Here is a 15,202-nt window from a genome sequence, read left to right on the forward strand (position 1 = left end):
CGCATGATTATGAAGATCAAATGAAATAAAATATGTGGAGGAATTTGTAAAATGCAAAGTGGTAGACAAATGCAAGCAAGTGAGAAGCATTTTCCTAAATTGGGTTTCCGGAGAAACTTCCCTCAGAATCTGATCTACAGACAGGTTGGGTTTGGTTCCTGGAAATGCAAAGTGCAAATGTTCGGAAAGTACTGGGCTGTCTTACTGTTTGTCCAGCAAATGCCTGGGCAGAACAAAGAACTGGGGAACATCACACCACTACTGGCCCATCCTCTGGTGCCCACCGAGTTGTGACTGAGTGGCACAGGTCTGTGGGGTCTCTGAGGACCAGTGCTCCCGGGAGGTCACCTGCCAGCCCTGGGTAACCTTCAGTGAGAGAAGTCCTCCTGGGTCAGCTAAGAGTTTTCTTATTTTGTTTTTTAAAGATTTATTTGTTTATGCACACAAGAATTGAGGTATAAGCCAGAAGGGAGCGGTGAGAGGGTTCACCAGAGACAGAGTGGGGAGCAAACAAGAGGATTTACTGAAATACACTGCTGAGGGGAACAGCAGGCAAGACAGGAGCCATGTGGGTCAGCTCCCTGACCAGGGATGGAATTCATGCTGCAGTGGCTGCGGATAGCTTCATAGCGCTGCACTTTAACCGCTTGCACTACCAGGAAGGCCCCATCAGCTCAGAATTTTAAGTCCAAACAGATCCATCTGAGGATCTTTCTGTCAAATTCAGCCATCATCACATTCTCTGGGGGTAGAGGCTAACTTAGCACATGTTAGCCTCAATTTTTTTCATCTACCAGGTAGGTTTAATAATGCCAGTATTGAATGATTATGAGGAATAGATGGAATAATTCAGGGAAGCACTTGGGCCCTCCATAAATGCTGGTTGTTTTTATTACCATTGGATTCCATAATATTATCATCATCATTATTATTTTTACCATCAGCAACAGGAGGCTCTGAAATGTCTGGTTAAGGAAAGCTTTTTGTTAGGGCTTTATCATTTACTGATGGGAAAGCTGAGGCCCCAGGAGGGAAGTGAAGTAAATGCCTTGGCAGATGTAGATGACAGTGGAAGGACTTGAGACTCTGACACTTCACTCCAGGACACTAGGAAAGTCCTGGGTTCTGGAAAGGACATTTATTGGCTGAATTGCATTGTGGGCATGTGCAGAGTGCTTAGGGGTGCTGGGGAGATGCTGCCCAAAGTTCAAGGACTGAAGGTCATGTTGGCCTCCCAGGTTCTCCAGCCAGCAGATAGAGATAGAAGTGGCATCTCCTGAATCAGCCCCTCCCCACCCCCCAGCAGAGCGTCCCTCTCATAGTAAAACTGCTTCTCACCCAGTGACATGCTGGTGGCATGAAAGGGAAGCAGACAAGTCCCAGGCAGGGTCGGAGCAGGGGAGCAGAAGCTGTAGCAGTCATGTTCAAGTATAATTTTAAATTATAAAAGTAACAACCACATGTTCCACACTTGCTGCATAAAACTATTTTATTTTTTGTGAATATTATTGAAAAGTATAACACATTTGTGGAAAATAAATGTGTTATAGAAACAAATTCATATGCTATCTCCCTTATAGTCTTCTCCCCCAGTATATGTTTGAAGAGCATTTTGATAGAATTCCTTCCAGTTTTTTTCCAGTGTTTTGGAAAGCATTGTAATTGTCATTATTTTTCTGCATTCTAAAAATATGCTCATTGAAGAAAGTGAAACAAGGCTAAAAGAAGAAAACAAAACATTCACTATAAAGTACTTTGATACTTTAACATCTTTTAAAAAAGAAAATGCTTTAAAAAAATCAGGTCCTACTCCCTCATGTGCCTTCCTAATGAATCTCACTTTTCTGTATTAAATGTCCTTCTGCTGTATTTTCTAATGTTTACATAAAATTAATTCTACGTATTCTAATTTATTTAATAATCCCTATTGTTGGATATGTAGGTTATTCTTTTAAAAATACTGTACACATCCTTGCAGCTGCATCTATATAAATACTGTTGATTGTTTTCTGTGGATAAATTACTTTATGAATTGGGTCAAATCCATCACACTTAAGGCTACAAAACATTGCCAAAATGCTCTCAGAAGACATTATCCCTTATTATATCCCTACAGGAAATTGTTTCCTAATTCCCCTATGCCCTAGTCACAGTGGGTATTATCACCACTTTTATCTTTGAATAACATTTTCACATATTTATAATCATATAAGGTTGCATCCTTTTTTGGAAAAAAAATAGCATTTCACAAGCACTCCTGTATTGCCTGGCTTCATAATTAGTTTCAGTAATTGTTTAACATATGATCAAGCAAATTTAATATGCTTCACTAAACCACTGTACCTTTGTTGGATATTTAGCTTATTTCCCCTTCAAAATATAAGCGTCTTCATGTATGAAACTTGTTTTTGAATTTTAGATGGTTTCCGTGGAAGAGAAAAGTGGAGTCACGTGAGTTAAAGGGCATGAAAATGTATGGGTTTGATACATATTGCCAACTTGCTTTCCAAACGGATTTAAGAGTTTATACACAAACCAGCAATGTCTGTGAAAGTACCAGTTTCAAAGCATCTCCATCAGAAGATGAATTCTACACCCCCCACCCCCCACCCCAACCCATGGTCATTTAACAGACCAAAAAAAAAAACCAGAGAGAGAGAGATAGAGCAAAAAGTAAGGTATGTACCATGCTGTTTTGCATGACTTTTATTGTTATTAAGGCTGGCATTTCCTTGTGTTTGTTCACTAGTTATATTTCTGGGAAAAACACTTGGTAAACACTGACGATGTCCCCGAGTTCTTTGCTTTTTTTGCGCACTGGAGTCACCTCGCAGGCAAACAGATGAGAAGAGAAGATGCCAACCTAGTGCCAGACCACTTACAAGGAATTGTGTTCTCATTGAAGACAAATTCTAAGTGTGGACGGCCACATTATTCTCCCCTTCTCCCCAAACACACTCTCCCTCACCAAGCTTGGTGTCCCCAGTTTGGGAATAACGCCAGGAGAAAGAACGGGGACTCTAGAAAGCTGCAGAGGGCACCCAGTCCCCCTTCCCAACGGAGCCCGACCGCTCGAGACTGGAAGTTCCTATCTGTTTACAGCTCTGGAGCGAAATTCAGGATGGGGGAGTTGCGAGGTAGGGACCCGACAGCCGCGAGGGGTACGGTGGCAGAGGGAATGGGGGACCCCGCGCCTGCAGTCGGGCGGTGCCAATGGAGGTATCTAATGGAGTGCTAGAGAGCCTCCGCCGAGACCTCGTTCCTGCGTTCGGTCTACCTTTTGATTTCCTCCAGGAATTTGCACTGAGAATTTAAGTGTGTGCGTGCGTGTGTGCGTTAAATACCAAGAAGCAGCACAGGCGGGTCTCTGAGTCCAGGGGGTTCCGCGTGCGCGCCGCAGTCCAGCGCGCACAAGGTCGGGAATTATTCAAAGCGCCCGCGGCAGCAGCGGGCCGGGCGGAGCGGTCTCTGGGGACTCCGGGCACGCTCCAGCTGGGCGCCCGCCCAGAGGCGCTGAGCCCCGACGAGGCCGAGAAGCAGAGACTCAGGGCGGCAGGCCGCGTCGTGCGGGGGCGCGCGCTGGGGTCCCGAGCCCCGCTACCTCTGCTCACAGCCCCCGGCCGCCTCAAACAGCCTGCAGCCGCCCGCTGCGTGACTCGCGTGTTCCGGGCCGAGTACGGGCTGTCCCTGGCCCAGCCTCAGCCAGACGCGGGGGAGAGAGAGTAAGGGCTGGGAAGCGCCGGCGGGAAAGGAATTGGCTAGAAAAAAGGCGGAGGTGGAGGAGGACGACGAGAAGGATGGAGTCATTTGGTTACGGAGCGCACTCTGTCCGGCGAAGAGAAGCCCGGGACCGGGAGCGCGCGGGGAGACTCCGCCGCGAGGCCCGGGCCTTCGCGGGGTCCGGCTCACCCTGCCCCCTTCCTTGGACAGAAGGGAGGGGAGGGGGAAACACGAGCCGTCAGCCCTGGCTTGAGCCCCCTAGACACCCACAGCAGCCCGAGAGACCCAAGCGCCGCCGTCCCAGACCACCTGCTGCCGCGGCCGAGTCAGCCGCAGTATTTATACCCAGGACGCCTGCCAGCGCCCAGGGCTTGGGGGCTGGGGAGAGGGGGCTGTGCAGCCCGAGGCCACGCCCCACTCTCTGCGGCCCCGCCCTCCTGCCCCAGCGGCCTCACTTGGGGTGCGGGGACCCCTACTCCGGCCGGGGTCGTCCGTCCGTTGCCGGGTGGAGGGGAGATTGGCTGAAGGGCGGGCCTCCCTGCGGAAAGCGACGTCACGGCCGCTCCTGCAGTGTGAATGAATCAAAATGCCTGGGTGACCGCGGCCTCCCGGGCGGCCGGCACGCGAAGGGTGGAGGGGGAGGGAGAGAGAAGCGGGCGGGGGAAGGAGGAGGGGAAAAAAGCCAGAGCTGCAGCAACAGCGTCTCCTCAACCCGGGATGTGCACCAACCCCGGAGAGCGAGATCAAAGGGATTTGAAACAGACTGAGGACTGGCGGGGGGAGGGGGACAACCAGCCTGTGGAATCCTCCAGGAGAAGCGGAGGGTCCGGCTGCTACCGAGACTCCAGTGGCCACCGTGACTCTGGCGGCCTGGTTGGGTTTTCATTATTATTTTCAAATTTCTGAATCCAGCTTGAGCGAGTGAGCGAGAGACCGCCGTACACTGCGACTCGCTGGCTCTCGCTCGGAGATGATGCAGAGCGCAGCTGTCCCCGCGGAGGGGGCTGTCAAGGGGCTCCCGGAGATGCTTGGTGTTCCGATGCAACGTAAGACATCCCCCTTTCTCTCTGATTTAATTTGATAACAAGACGGCTAGCAGCCTTGGCCGGTGCGGGCGGGCCGGACGCTGCGCGCAGCCTGGACTGGAGGGGCGGGCGGAGCGAGGGACCGACTGCCCGGGAGCAGAGGCGATCACAGGGCAGGGGCACCCGCAAGAGTGCGTTAAAGGGCCTGGATCTTGGCTTTTGGAGCCAAAAGTGAAAGCCCCCCCGATCATGTTCGTGGCGAACCTGGGGTACCAAACTCCGCATCCCCTGCCCATGGATTTTCTAGGAGCATTGGAGAGAGTGTTATTTGGGGGCACTTGGAGAACGAGCTGAAGGCCAGGCCTGTCGGCGGGGTGGTCTCCCCTCAAATCACCTTGCGCCGCGGTCAAAGCTCCTAGTACCGCTAGTGCAACTTCACCCCAGCTGGCGGGAAGTTGGAGAGCGCGTCCCCCGCCTCCGGGGTTGGCGGCGGGGAAGCCCAGGCCACCGCTGGATCCCAGCGCCGTGCGTGCGCGCCTGGTGCGTCCGCAGTGGAAGCTGCCCACGGCGCCCGCCGCTTGAGCTGCCGGGGACTGCCTGCTCCGAGTGAGAGTCCACTCGCCATATTCCAGCCAGCCGAGGAATGCAGGGGAGGGAGAAACAGCGCGCCGAAGTTGTAAACTCCGGTACAGCTTTTGCGCACGCAGAGACAGGCTCTCAGAATGGGTCGGACTCGGAAGGGGAGTGACTGGTGGGTTGCTCGCCCACGGGCTTTCTTCCCGAGCCCAAAATTAATAAGGTGGCAGGAGCTCACTGTTTATCCCCAAGTCTGTGTGTGTGTGCGTGTGTGTATGCATGAGTGTGCGTGCGCAGGGATTTTCCCAGAGGGACTCTGTCTCCGTTTTTTCATTCCGTAGCCGACAATCTGAGAGGCAGGATCTGTGCGGAGGAGGATTAGGTACCCGACGTCGCCGAGGGGGCGGCCGCTGTGGAAGTCTGCTTGCAGGCTTGCAGGTTCGCGCGCTGCGCGGAATGCCTCTGTCATCCAGGAGGAATCCCTCATTTCGCTTGCCAAGGGCTGTGTTTCTGCTCGCGCCTTTTTAGTCTAGAGGTAGTTTTAGCCTTTATATTTATTTTAAGGATCACCCACTGATGGCTCCTACCTACTACTCGGGAGCACGAGCGCCCTCCTGCGCCCGGGTTCTTCCTGGCAAGATTTCTGCCCCAGCTACACCTCAAGGCAGGTTGGTGAGCCCGTATCCCAAGCTTCCCTCAGAGTTTCTGAGAAGGCAGACCCCCCCCCCCATCCCAAGCTATTTAGGTTGTTCCTTGACTATAACCTACAGTTATCCTTTGTGTTTCTTTCTGTCAAGTGTTGACAAACAGTTCCACGTCTGTGCCAGACCTTGGAGAGTTTATTGCCAACTATTTGTGTCTGCAAAAGGTGTTGAGGGTTCACTGCCCCACCTTACTGTCGCTGTCCCCCCATAGGTAGCAAGAGAGTGGGTTCTCCGCCCCTGTAGGAACAGAAACACAAGCCCTGGCACAGTACCCCCAAGTCCTTCAGCTGATCTAGTTTTGTGAGTGACCCTGCTGCATGTGTGACTATCGTTCCTGTTGCCCAGCATGTCTGTGCTTTAACAGCTGTGGTCAGAAGGTGGCCTGGAAACACGGACAGCAGCAAGTGGGCTCTATTCTGACAGTTTTTCTGGGGATGCCCAACACACTGTCAAATTGACTTACTTTTTGTTGCTCTTACTAGAGACAATTTTGATTTCATCATCAGAAACTCCATTTCCTAAAAGCCTGTTTATAGTCAGCCAGGGCTGAGTCTGGGTTCTAACTGTAGAAAAATTAATGAGGTAGAAAAAGAACTCTCATTCCAAGGAGGCCCAGCAAGGCAAGACTTTCCTTTTGTCTTGACCTGTTCTGTGGCATTGGTTGAAGCGAGGAACTGGTCAAAACTGAAGGACCCTACCCTGAAGACTTTGGAATATTGCTTTTTTTTTTTTTTTTTTCTAACCTTTAAGAGCATGTGGATTGTACCTGACCCCCCTCCGGCACATCTGGCATTCAGTTGCTGGTACTGGGCACTGAGCTACAAGCTGCTCTTTTGTGGTCATGGAACTAAAAAGTCAGGATGGGGGTGGGAAACATACTTTGTGTCTCAGGGAGGAAGGAGGGGTACCCCAGAAGACAATAGCAAAGCTGTCCCACAGGGGTCCTTCCAACCTGCCAAGTGGAAGATTTGTTTGCTTTTCTCCTCTCACCCCCAAAACACAAGCAAGTTCTATATCTTCACCCCAAGACACCACAACTCAATCTCTTGTAGGCACAGGTCTAGGGCTCCCCCACCTTCAGTGCCTCTGATGCCTTGCCTTCTAGAAGGGCATTCTAGACAGTTTTAATCCAGTTTGCTTCCAGTGGTGGTCAGAATATTCTTTTATTCCGGAGTGGGTGAGGGGCATTCCCTTCAGGGAAAACTTACCAAATGATGTAATCATTTCTTTCTCTTTGCTGTCCTCTTCCTTACACTATACCCCCTTCCTCCTGCCACTGCTCACTCCTGGGCAGGCAATTCCTTAATGTGGCTGCCTGCCCTTCTCCTGCAGCACAGTGAAAAAAACAGTTTGTGGGACTTGTACCGCCTTCATGCTCCGATAGCCTCTGGGCAACCAGACCTGCCCCAAGCCCATCTCAGACTTCTCAGGACAAGCTGTGGCAGCAGATTAGGGAACATCTGGTGGAAGGAAACTGGGAGCTATCTCAAGTGTTGGCCTGGCAGCACCCCATCCTGCCTCTCTAGTCATTGGTTACAGAGCTTTTGGCTCTGGGTAGTGGGGGTGCTCTGTTTGCAGGAGGCTACTTAGGTCATGCCCCCCATGGCCCAAGTACCCCGTTAAAGATGTAAGTGGCTTTCTGGCTTGTATAGAATTAGAAAGGGACATCATCCTAAATTAGAGGCACCAGGCTAATAGCCCATAATTTAGGGACTCGGCCTCTTTCTCTATTGTTTTGGGCATAACCTGCCTGAGTCTGGGTCATGCCCTCTGCTCCCTTGGGACTATAGGAACACTCAGATCCTCTCAGGCACCACCTTTGGCATGAACAGTGTTCCCAAGTCTCTCTCCTTCTGGAATTCAGGAGCCCCTCACACATCTGGATACTGCTAGCCCCTCATATCGGCCAAGATCATTCAGAAAAGTTGAGGACTTTTGGGAAGGACATAAAAGCATGACTTTGCATGCTTTGCTCTCACTGCCCATGGAGTCTCCCTGGGAATGCAGGGAAAGGACAAAGACCTCAGGTCCCCTGAAAATGCTGGCTGGAGAGCCAGTCAACCCAGGTGGGAGGAATGGGGGAGTAACCTGGGATGTCTCAGGTCTCTTCTCTGCCTCCTAAATTATTGTCTCTATTTAATCTCGTATTTGGTCGGATCTGAATGAAGGACTTCTTCCCAGCACCAAATTCGTCCAGAATTCCCCCCTGACATTATTGTCTTTCTTGCAAGCTATTTGTTAGCAGGTGGAATAGATTAATTTTCAGAGGTGACTGGAGTTCTCTCAAACTCTGGCCTGCATTTTGCTCTTTTTTCCATTCCTGCCTTTTCTGGTTAAGTTCTTGCCTTTTCTGGTTAAGTGGGGAAAAATTCTTTTTTCTTTTTTATTTCCGGCGGCGGGGGGGGGGGGTTATATTGTATTCTCATAGCAATCCTGGCACTGCAAATCTTCCCAAGTCACAAAATATTTTCAGTTTCCAACCAACTTTTAAAGTCCCAGACAGTAGAATGGGATCCCAACGCTTGGGAATTTGAACTTCCTAAACACAAGATCCCTGCTGAACCTGGGGCCAGAGCTGCGCACCTTCCAGAAGAGAATATGGATAAACAGTTGACCTCGGTAGTGCCTCTCTTCAGGGCAGCGACTGAGCGGTGGCATGCGCGTGGTGCCCCGGTTCTGTTCCGTTGCCTGGGTCTGAGAGGGCAGCAAGGACCGCTGGGAAACTCAGGAAGTCGTAGCACCAGCGAGCTCAGGGCGCCAAAGGAACGACTTAACCCCGACCGGGAGCAGGCAGGCGAAGCGGCTAAGGGGCGAAGGTCTACACTGAGTGGTCCCCAGGGTCCAGGGGAGATGGGAGCCGGGGCTGAGACGAGAGAGCAGGACCTAACTCAGTTGTTTCCTTGCTTGGTCGCCGTTCCAGCTTTCAGAAAATCAGCGCCAGGCTGAGGTGGGCGGGAGGGGAGTCCTCAGGTCGGGGCAGCGACCTGCGTGACCTCGCGGAGCGGGGCCCGGGACGCCGGCCTGGGTGGCCTACGGAACTAACGAGGAATTGATTGCCAGCGTTTGCTGCTGAGCGGCTGGCGCTGCACGATCCCGGGCGCGGGTTCCATGAGTGCCCCCGGGTTTTTGAGAGATTGCCCGCGGAGGCAGGTGCAGGGGATAGAGCTGCCTTTTGGAGAGCGGGTGGTGCGCGCACGGTCTCCCACAGAGGTCGCGGCTGAAAAGGAGGCAGGGGATGAGCAGCCGCAGTGTTCCCCGGGCACCGCCGTCGGCCTTCCCGCGCCTTGGCAGGGTGCCTTCAGCCACCTCACGGGTCCTTTCCCCAGCTGCTTCACCTGAGAGGCCCCGAGCCGGGGGAAGTTGGCCAACCCCTTTTCTGCGGCTTTGGAGGGATGGAGAGACTTTTTCCGCCGGCAGACGCGCCGCAAGTTCGAGGGCCGACAGACGCCCGACAGACGGGAAGCCCGCTTTAGTCTCCCCCCAGTGCCCAGTTGCCGGCTGTGCATTTGGGGTGACAAAACTAACCCCCAACGCCGGCGGCATGAGCCTTTCGGTGACTTTTTAACCTTTGGAACGCGGCCCTTCCCTTCGGGGAGTGGCTCCTCTTTCACAGAGCCGGGTGGCAGCCAGCGTGTTCCTGCTCCGCGCCCCGCTTGCAACCTCGCTGCGGGTTCTGCTCCCCGCGCTTAGCGGACCTTGATGAAAGCTTCGCGGGGTCAGACGCGAGAGAAACGAAGTCCATGCCGGGGAGGCTAACGGTATAAAAGAATTCGACCCAGTGAAGAGGGGGTGACGCTGCGCGTCTGGAAAGACCAAGTGGCGCGCGTTGCACCCGTCCAAGAGGAAGCGGGCCGGGGCAGAGCCGGGGGGCTTCACCCCGTGCGCTCAGAGGTTGGCCTCATCCCAGGTGGGTTTTGTTTTTTTTTTAAGCTTTTTCTTAGACGGCAGGGCCAATACATTTTAAAGTAATCTGAAGGGTGAAACTAATTAGAAAGGAGAGAAATCATTAGCAAAGCCCGGGCAGGATAAAGCCCGGTGCGGCAGGAAGTTAAAGGGAGGAAGACCAGAGCTGCGGGTCCCTCCTTGACACACCCAAACCAAAGCGGGTTAATGCAAGAATGTAGGCTTGAATGCGGGGGGATTAGAGCGACGTGAGCCCTCAAGACGTCTTGGAGACCGCCTACCTGACTGCAAATACCAAGGTCGAGTTTTTAACAAATGCAGTCCTCTGAGAGGTGAGGTCGGGGTGGAGGGAGGCGGAGAAACCGGTAAAGCAATTTCTTTCCATTGAGTAGACAAAACATAGCCCACGGGCCTATTGTATTCTGAACAGTGACCTGATGACCCCGCTGACCAGGTGTAGACAGCCTCAAGTCCTAAATATTTCCATTGTCCTAACTTCCCATTTGCCTCGGATTTTGTGCCCTTTCTTTCCCTGTGCTACAGTCAATTAGTGATTACTTAGCACGGCATTAGCAGACCGAACCCAGAGAGGCGCTCATGCCCGGGTGCCGTGGAGGGAGGGGAGGTTGGGTTGCACCTGCAGTGTCCAAGGATGGAAAAGTAATTAAGAGGAGCTAACTTCTTTCTGTTATGTTTTTGAGAAATCTCCTTTGAGCCTTTCTGGTTTTGACCAGGAATGGTGGATATTTGGTAACTGGGAAACTAGTCTCCAATTTGAAGAGCTTGTGGAGTGGATGGAAGGACCTTGTGTCATTTCTTGTAATTAAGGAAATTTATCAGGATTAGAGCTGAGACACTTTGGAATGCATAGAGGCTTGAAGCCAGTTTAGTTGATGAAAGGAGGAAGGGTGTATTATTACCCATTTTGGGAAATCCAGGGTTGGAGACAGACTGAAGCCACAGTTTGCTTGACTTCCTGGATTTGGAGATGGCTGTGTGTGTGTGTGAAATTTTACTTTTGTAATGAATTTCTGCCTTTTCCACCTTCCTGGAATACCCTTAAGACCAACCTGAGCAAAACAGGTCTACTGCTTTTGGCAAATTCCACCATGGCTTAAATGCCCCTCTTCTTTTTCTTCTTCCTTTCATCCCCTCTATTGCCTTTCCTGTTTTAGTTTTCTCATTCCTTTGTGCCTCTTTATGCAGAGAGGTATATGGTTTTCTGTCTGAATTCTCGGCACAGGGGTTTTGTTGAGGATTGAGTATCTATATGACTACCCACCCTCCTCCTAGGAGCCCTGAGAGGGAAGGGCAGTTTCTGGGTCCAGGACAGAAGCGGTCCTCTCCAACTAGGCTATTGTTTGTGATGAGAAGAAATCAACTAAAAATGGATGTGCTGTGAGGTTTTACCTTCTTTAATCCTCAATTTTATAGGAGACCTGACCAAAACGGAGCACAAATCAACCATTTTGAGGCACTGATGTAGAAAGTAGGTGGACAGGTTGGGTTTAATTGGCAAAATTGAAATTGATTCTCCCTTGGAGCAAGTACTTTGGGTTAACCATTAATGATGGGCTGAAATCGTCTTGGGAGGCAAGTCTTAACTCTTGTTGTTATTTTGGTGCATTTCTTTTCTCAGCTCTCCCTGCTTCCCTCTCCCCTCCATCATATTGTGGTTAGTCTGGTTCTAGCTACAAGAAGTTTTACTATGGTACCTCGCCCCCGAATGTCTTTAAAGCATACTTTGCTTTAATTATAATGTTAGGGGGATAAGGATTAGTTCTGGAAGTAGCTTAATAGAGACAAAACTTGCAGCCAAATTAATTGAAAGTTTCTTTTTATGAGGGAGAAGTTGCCAAACATATGGAATATGGTTACAGAATGAGACATCAGAAAAACACATTGTGGAAACTGAGCAAGGATTAAATGTGAAAATGGAGTGCAAATAGATGGGGTGACAGCATTGCCATAGACTTAGATTTGTTTGTGATTTTCTGTTTTATTTGCAATTACAGAGACTACTGAAGAATACTTATTCTGTGCCCATATGCAGTCTAGAAGATAACCCTATCCTTTCACATACACATTTATACTGTGTGTTTTATTTACTATGGAAGTCAGTACATGAAAATGTTACCCAAATTCAATCTTAAATTGGCAACATCGAAATTATCGATAGGTTACGTGCGAATTTAATCTTCTATTGAAGAGGTTACTATTTCTGAGCTGCCAGCGCAGAAAAAGAACAAAGGAGATGTTCAAGGGACCCCAACTCATCAAATGAAACAAAAATCTAAGGGGTTGGGGCCTGGAGGGGAAGTGGTGGGGGAACCATCTACATCACGCATGGCCATTTCTGATATAAGGGTTGTCTGACCTTTTCGTAGTTGTTGGTCATTTGTCAAGACAAATTAGGAAAAAACTAGAAATTAGATAAGATGTGCAGATTGATATGCTTTGAAAATATGTGAATATAAGAGAAACTATAATTTACGTAAAATGTGATACCAGTTTTTTTTTTTTACTAGACGTTTCCAATATTTTTGTGGCTGGTCCAGCTGTCTGTGTTTAGTGGTCAAGTGTCACACTGAACACACAACACCAGGGTATTCAATGTAACTCTTCTTCTTAAGTTTCAAAGGCTAAATATTGAAATTTTGTATTTCAACTATGTTATTTATGAGACAAATCCTACTAGGTGGTAAAAATCTAGCCAATAGATATTTATAAAATATTTTGGGAAATTATGTTTGGTATCTTAAGATATAATGGTTTTGAATAAGAAGGAATATAAAAAAAGAAGCTATAAATTATTCAGTAAAGTAAATTGTTTTAAATAGGTAAATGGTAAATAGCAAATGAATTGCCAGGAGGGGAAGCACTTCTAGTTAGGATTTATCGAGTAATACCATCCTGGGGCTCAGGCTTGTGTGAGACAGTTCTCCCTGCACTGATACGTTAGTCCTCAGTTCCCTAGATCACCATTCTCGTGTAACTCAAAAGGGGAGTTGCATTCAGAAAACAAGATTTTATTTTCAGTGGTAATGGTGGTGACTTTGAATTGGAAAGTTTTATTTTTGAAATATGCATTCAGTAAACGGAGCTTTTAACTAGCTTAATTTTAATTTAACTACAACACTGTTAAAATTATTAGACATAGATATTCTAGAATTTGGGTATGAATTTGTCCTTACATGGATATACTTCAGAATTAGGAATCCCCCAGACTAAATTAGCCCCACCAGTGTTTCCCCAATCTGCCTTTTAAAAACCATCTTTTTTTTTTTAAAAGCCATCTTTTTTTATTACTCATAGAGGGGTAATGTTTACCATTGACTAGTTTTTACCCCATATGTTGGGAAGGAATGGAGAATTCCATGAAAAATATTTGCATATTTCAAGTCTATATAGGCATCCAGAAAACTGTAGTTAGCTACTCCTTTAGATTTGTTAACACACTAAGTTAAATATTAATGCGAAGTTAACACAAAGTTAAATGTTTTTTAAAACATACAAGTGTTTCCAAATATTACTTTTAACTGATATCAAAGATGGTGGGCATGGTTTGAACCTCCCTTGAAACAGATACAATGATATAAACCAATTTTACCTTCAATAAACCTAATTAAAAAAAAAACTTCTTTACTTCTTTCCTCCATTTATCAAATCACCAGCAAAAAGATTTTGGGGAGAAAGCCACCAGATAGTGGTAGCTTTTGCAACACTCATTGAAGCTTAGATCTGGAACCCCAGAATCTGGAGATTATTTTAGAGAAGATTTTCTTAGAGAAAAAGAAATTCAAGCCCCAGGTTGACCCCAGCCCTATACCCCTAGGGAAACCCTTTTCAGTGTATTTGTTCACATTTCACTGGGTCTCAGGGAAGAGTAAATAAACTTGTAAATGAACTTGAAGTTCAGGGTGCTGGCAATCTTAATGTACTCAGAGACCTGGATCTCGTCCCATTAAGCAGCTAGAGCTGCCTAGGATGATTGGGGTGTTCCTGGGTGTCCCAAGGAGATGACCAAATGGACAGGGATGTTGTAAAGCCTGCAAAAAGGTAACTCGGGAATGTCTTCTACAAAGCCAGGCTCCCAAACCCTGAAAGAAGCAAGAAAATCTTAACCTGGGCATTAAGCTTCAAAATCCATGCTTAAAAAACAAACAGAGAAACTCTTTTGATCTAAGACAAAAAAACAAAAACAAAAACAAACAAACAAAGACCAAAAGCAAGGTCATATACAAAGTCCCAATTTTATAAAATATTATTCTGATTTCAGGGCATAATTAAATGAGCACTATTCTTATCAGCATAGAATCACTTAGTTTAAAAAGCATTAAAGTAGCCATCAGTATGAGTCCAACAGAAATATCTGAAATTCTAATTCATTTCTCCACAATATATTTAAGAAGTCATTGTCAAGTGTATTGGTTCTAGTTTTAGTCTCTTTGGTGAAAAAATTTCCCTCACCCTGTTGATCTTCTGTGACCAAAGAGATAGAAAACATCATTTTTCAAAGAATTAAAATCGATCAAACAAACAAGCACAAACCATCTCTGAAGGTTTCACGGTGGCCCCTGATTCCTTGAGAGCAGTTTCTTGGAAATGAAGAGACGTGAGTGGAGAATAAAAATACACAATATTTATTATATATCAACAGAGGGAAGTGGGCAATTTGATTACCACAGATCACATCAGACCTTTTGATCTTTTCTACTTCCCAGCTTTGTGATACTTCACCAATGGAGAAATTTAGGAACATAAAATGGAAAACATTTTCTGACGACTCACCCAGAAAAATAAGCTGGGGCATCTCAGTTCCTGAAGTGTGGGACATTATGTTTGGGCTTTATATGCTTCTTTGATGATGAAGTACATAAAGCTACAGGCAAAGAATTTTTAGCCATTATCAAATAAGAAACGTCATTTTTCCTTTGGGCATTTAAATGTCTCCAAGAAATATACCAGAAACTTTAAATATTAATTGGTACCTAAGCCATTCTTGTTTGAATATATTATAGCAAAAGTGAAATAAGGTCAGGGAGTTAGTAAACTCATCTTCCATTCAGATATGGAGAAGGAACTCATGGCAAATTTGTCCTTATTCTGTAAAGGAAAGAATATGCCAGAAATCTTTCCTGAATCTTTTTTTAATATTTATTTATTTATTCATACAGAACTGGGATACAGGCCAGAGATGTGGAGGGTGAGAGGATTCACCAGAGACAGAGTGGGGAGCAGAAGAGGCAGATCTAGGAAGTACACTGCTGAGGG

At 47.7% G+C, this 15,202-nt stretch overlaps 1 protein-coding gene across 1 annotated transcript in view; it reads left to right on the plus strand.

The window, feature by feature from the left end:
* Positions 1-4,441: 4,441 nt before the first annotated feature.
* Positions 4,442-15,202, plus strand: part of LHX4 (LIM homeobox 4) — a 43,091-nt gene continuing 32,330 nt past the window's right edge. The window contains exon 1 of the mRNA XM_004688534.1: positions 4,442-4,766. Within this exon, the coding sequence (XP_004688591.1) occupies positions 4,691-4,766 (76 nt within the window). The 5' untranslated portion in view covers positions 4,442-4,690. The remainder of the gene's footprint in view (positions 4,767-15,202) is intronic.

The sequence above is a fragment of the Condylura cristata genome, unplaced genomic scaffold (genome assembly GCF_000260355.1).
Source record: "Condylura cristata isolate star-nosed mole 26May11 unplaced genomic scaffold, ConCri1.0 scaffold00024, whole genome shotgun sequence".
Classification (NCBI taxonomy): domain Eukaryota; kingdom Metazoa; phylum Chordata; class Mammalia; order Eulipotyphla; family Talpidae; genus Condylura; species Condylura cristata.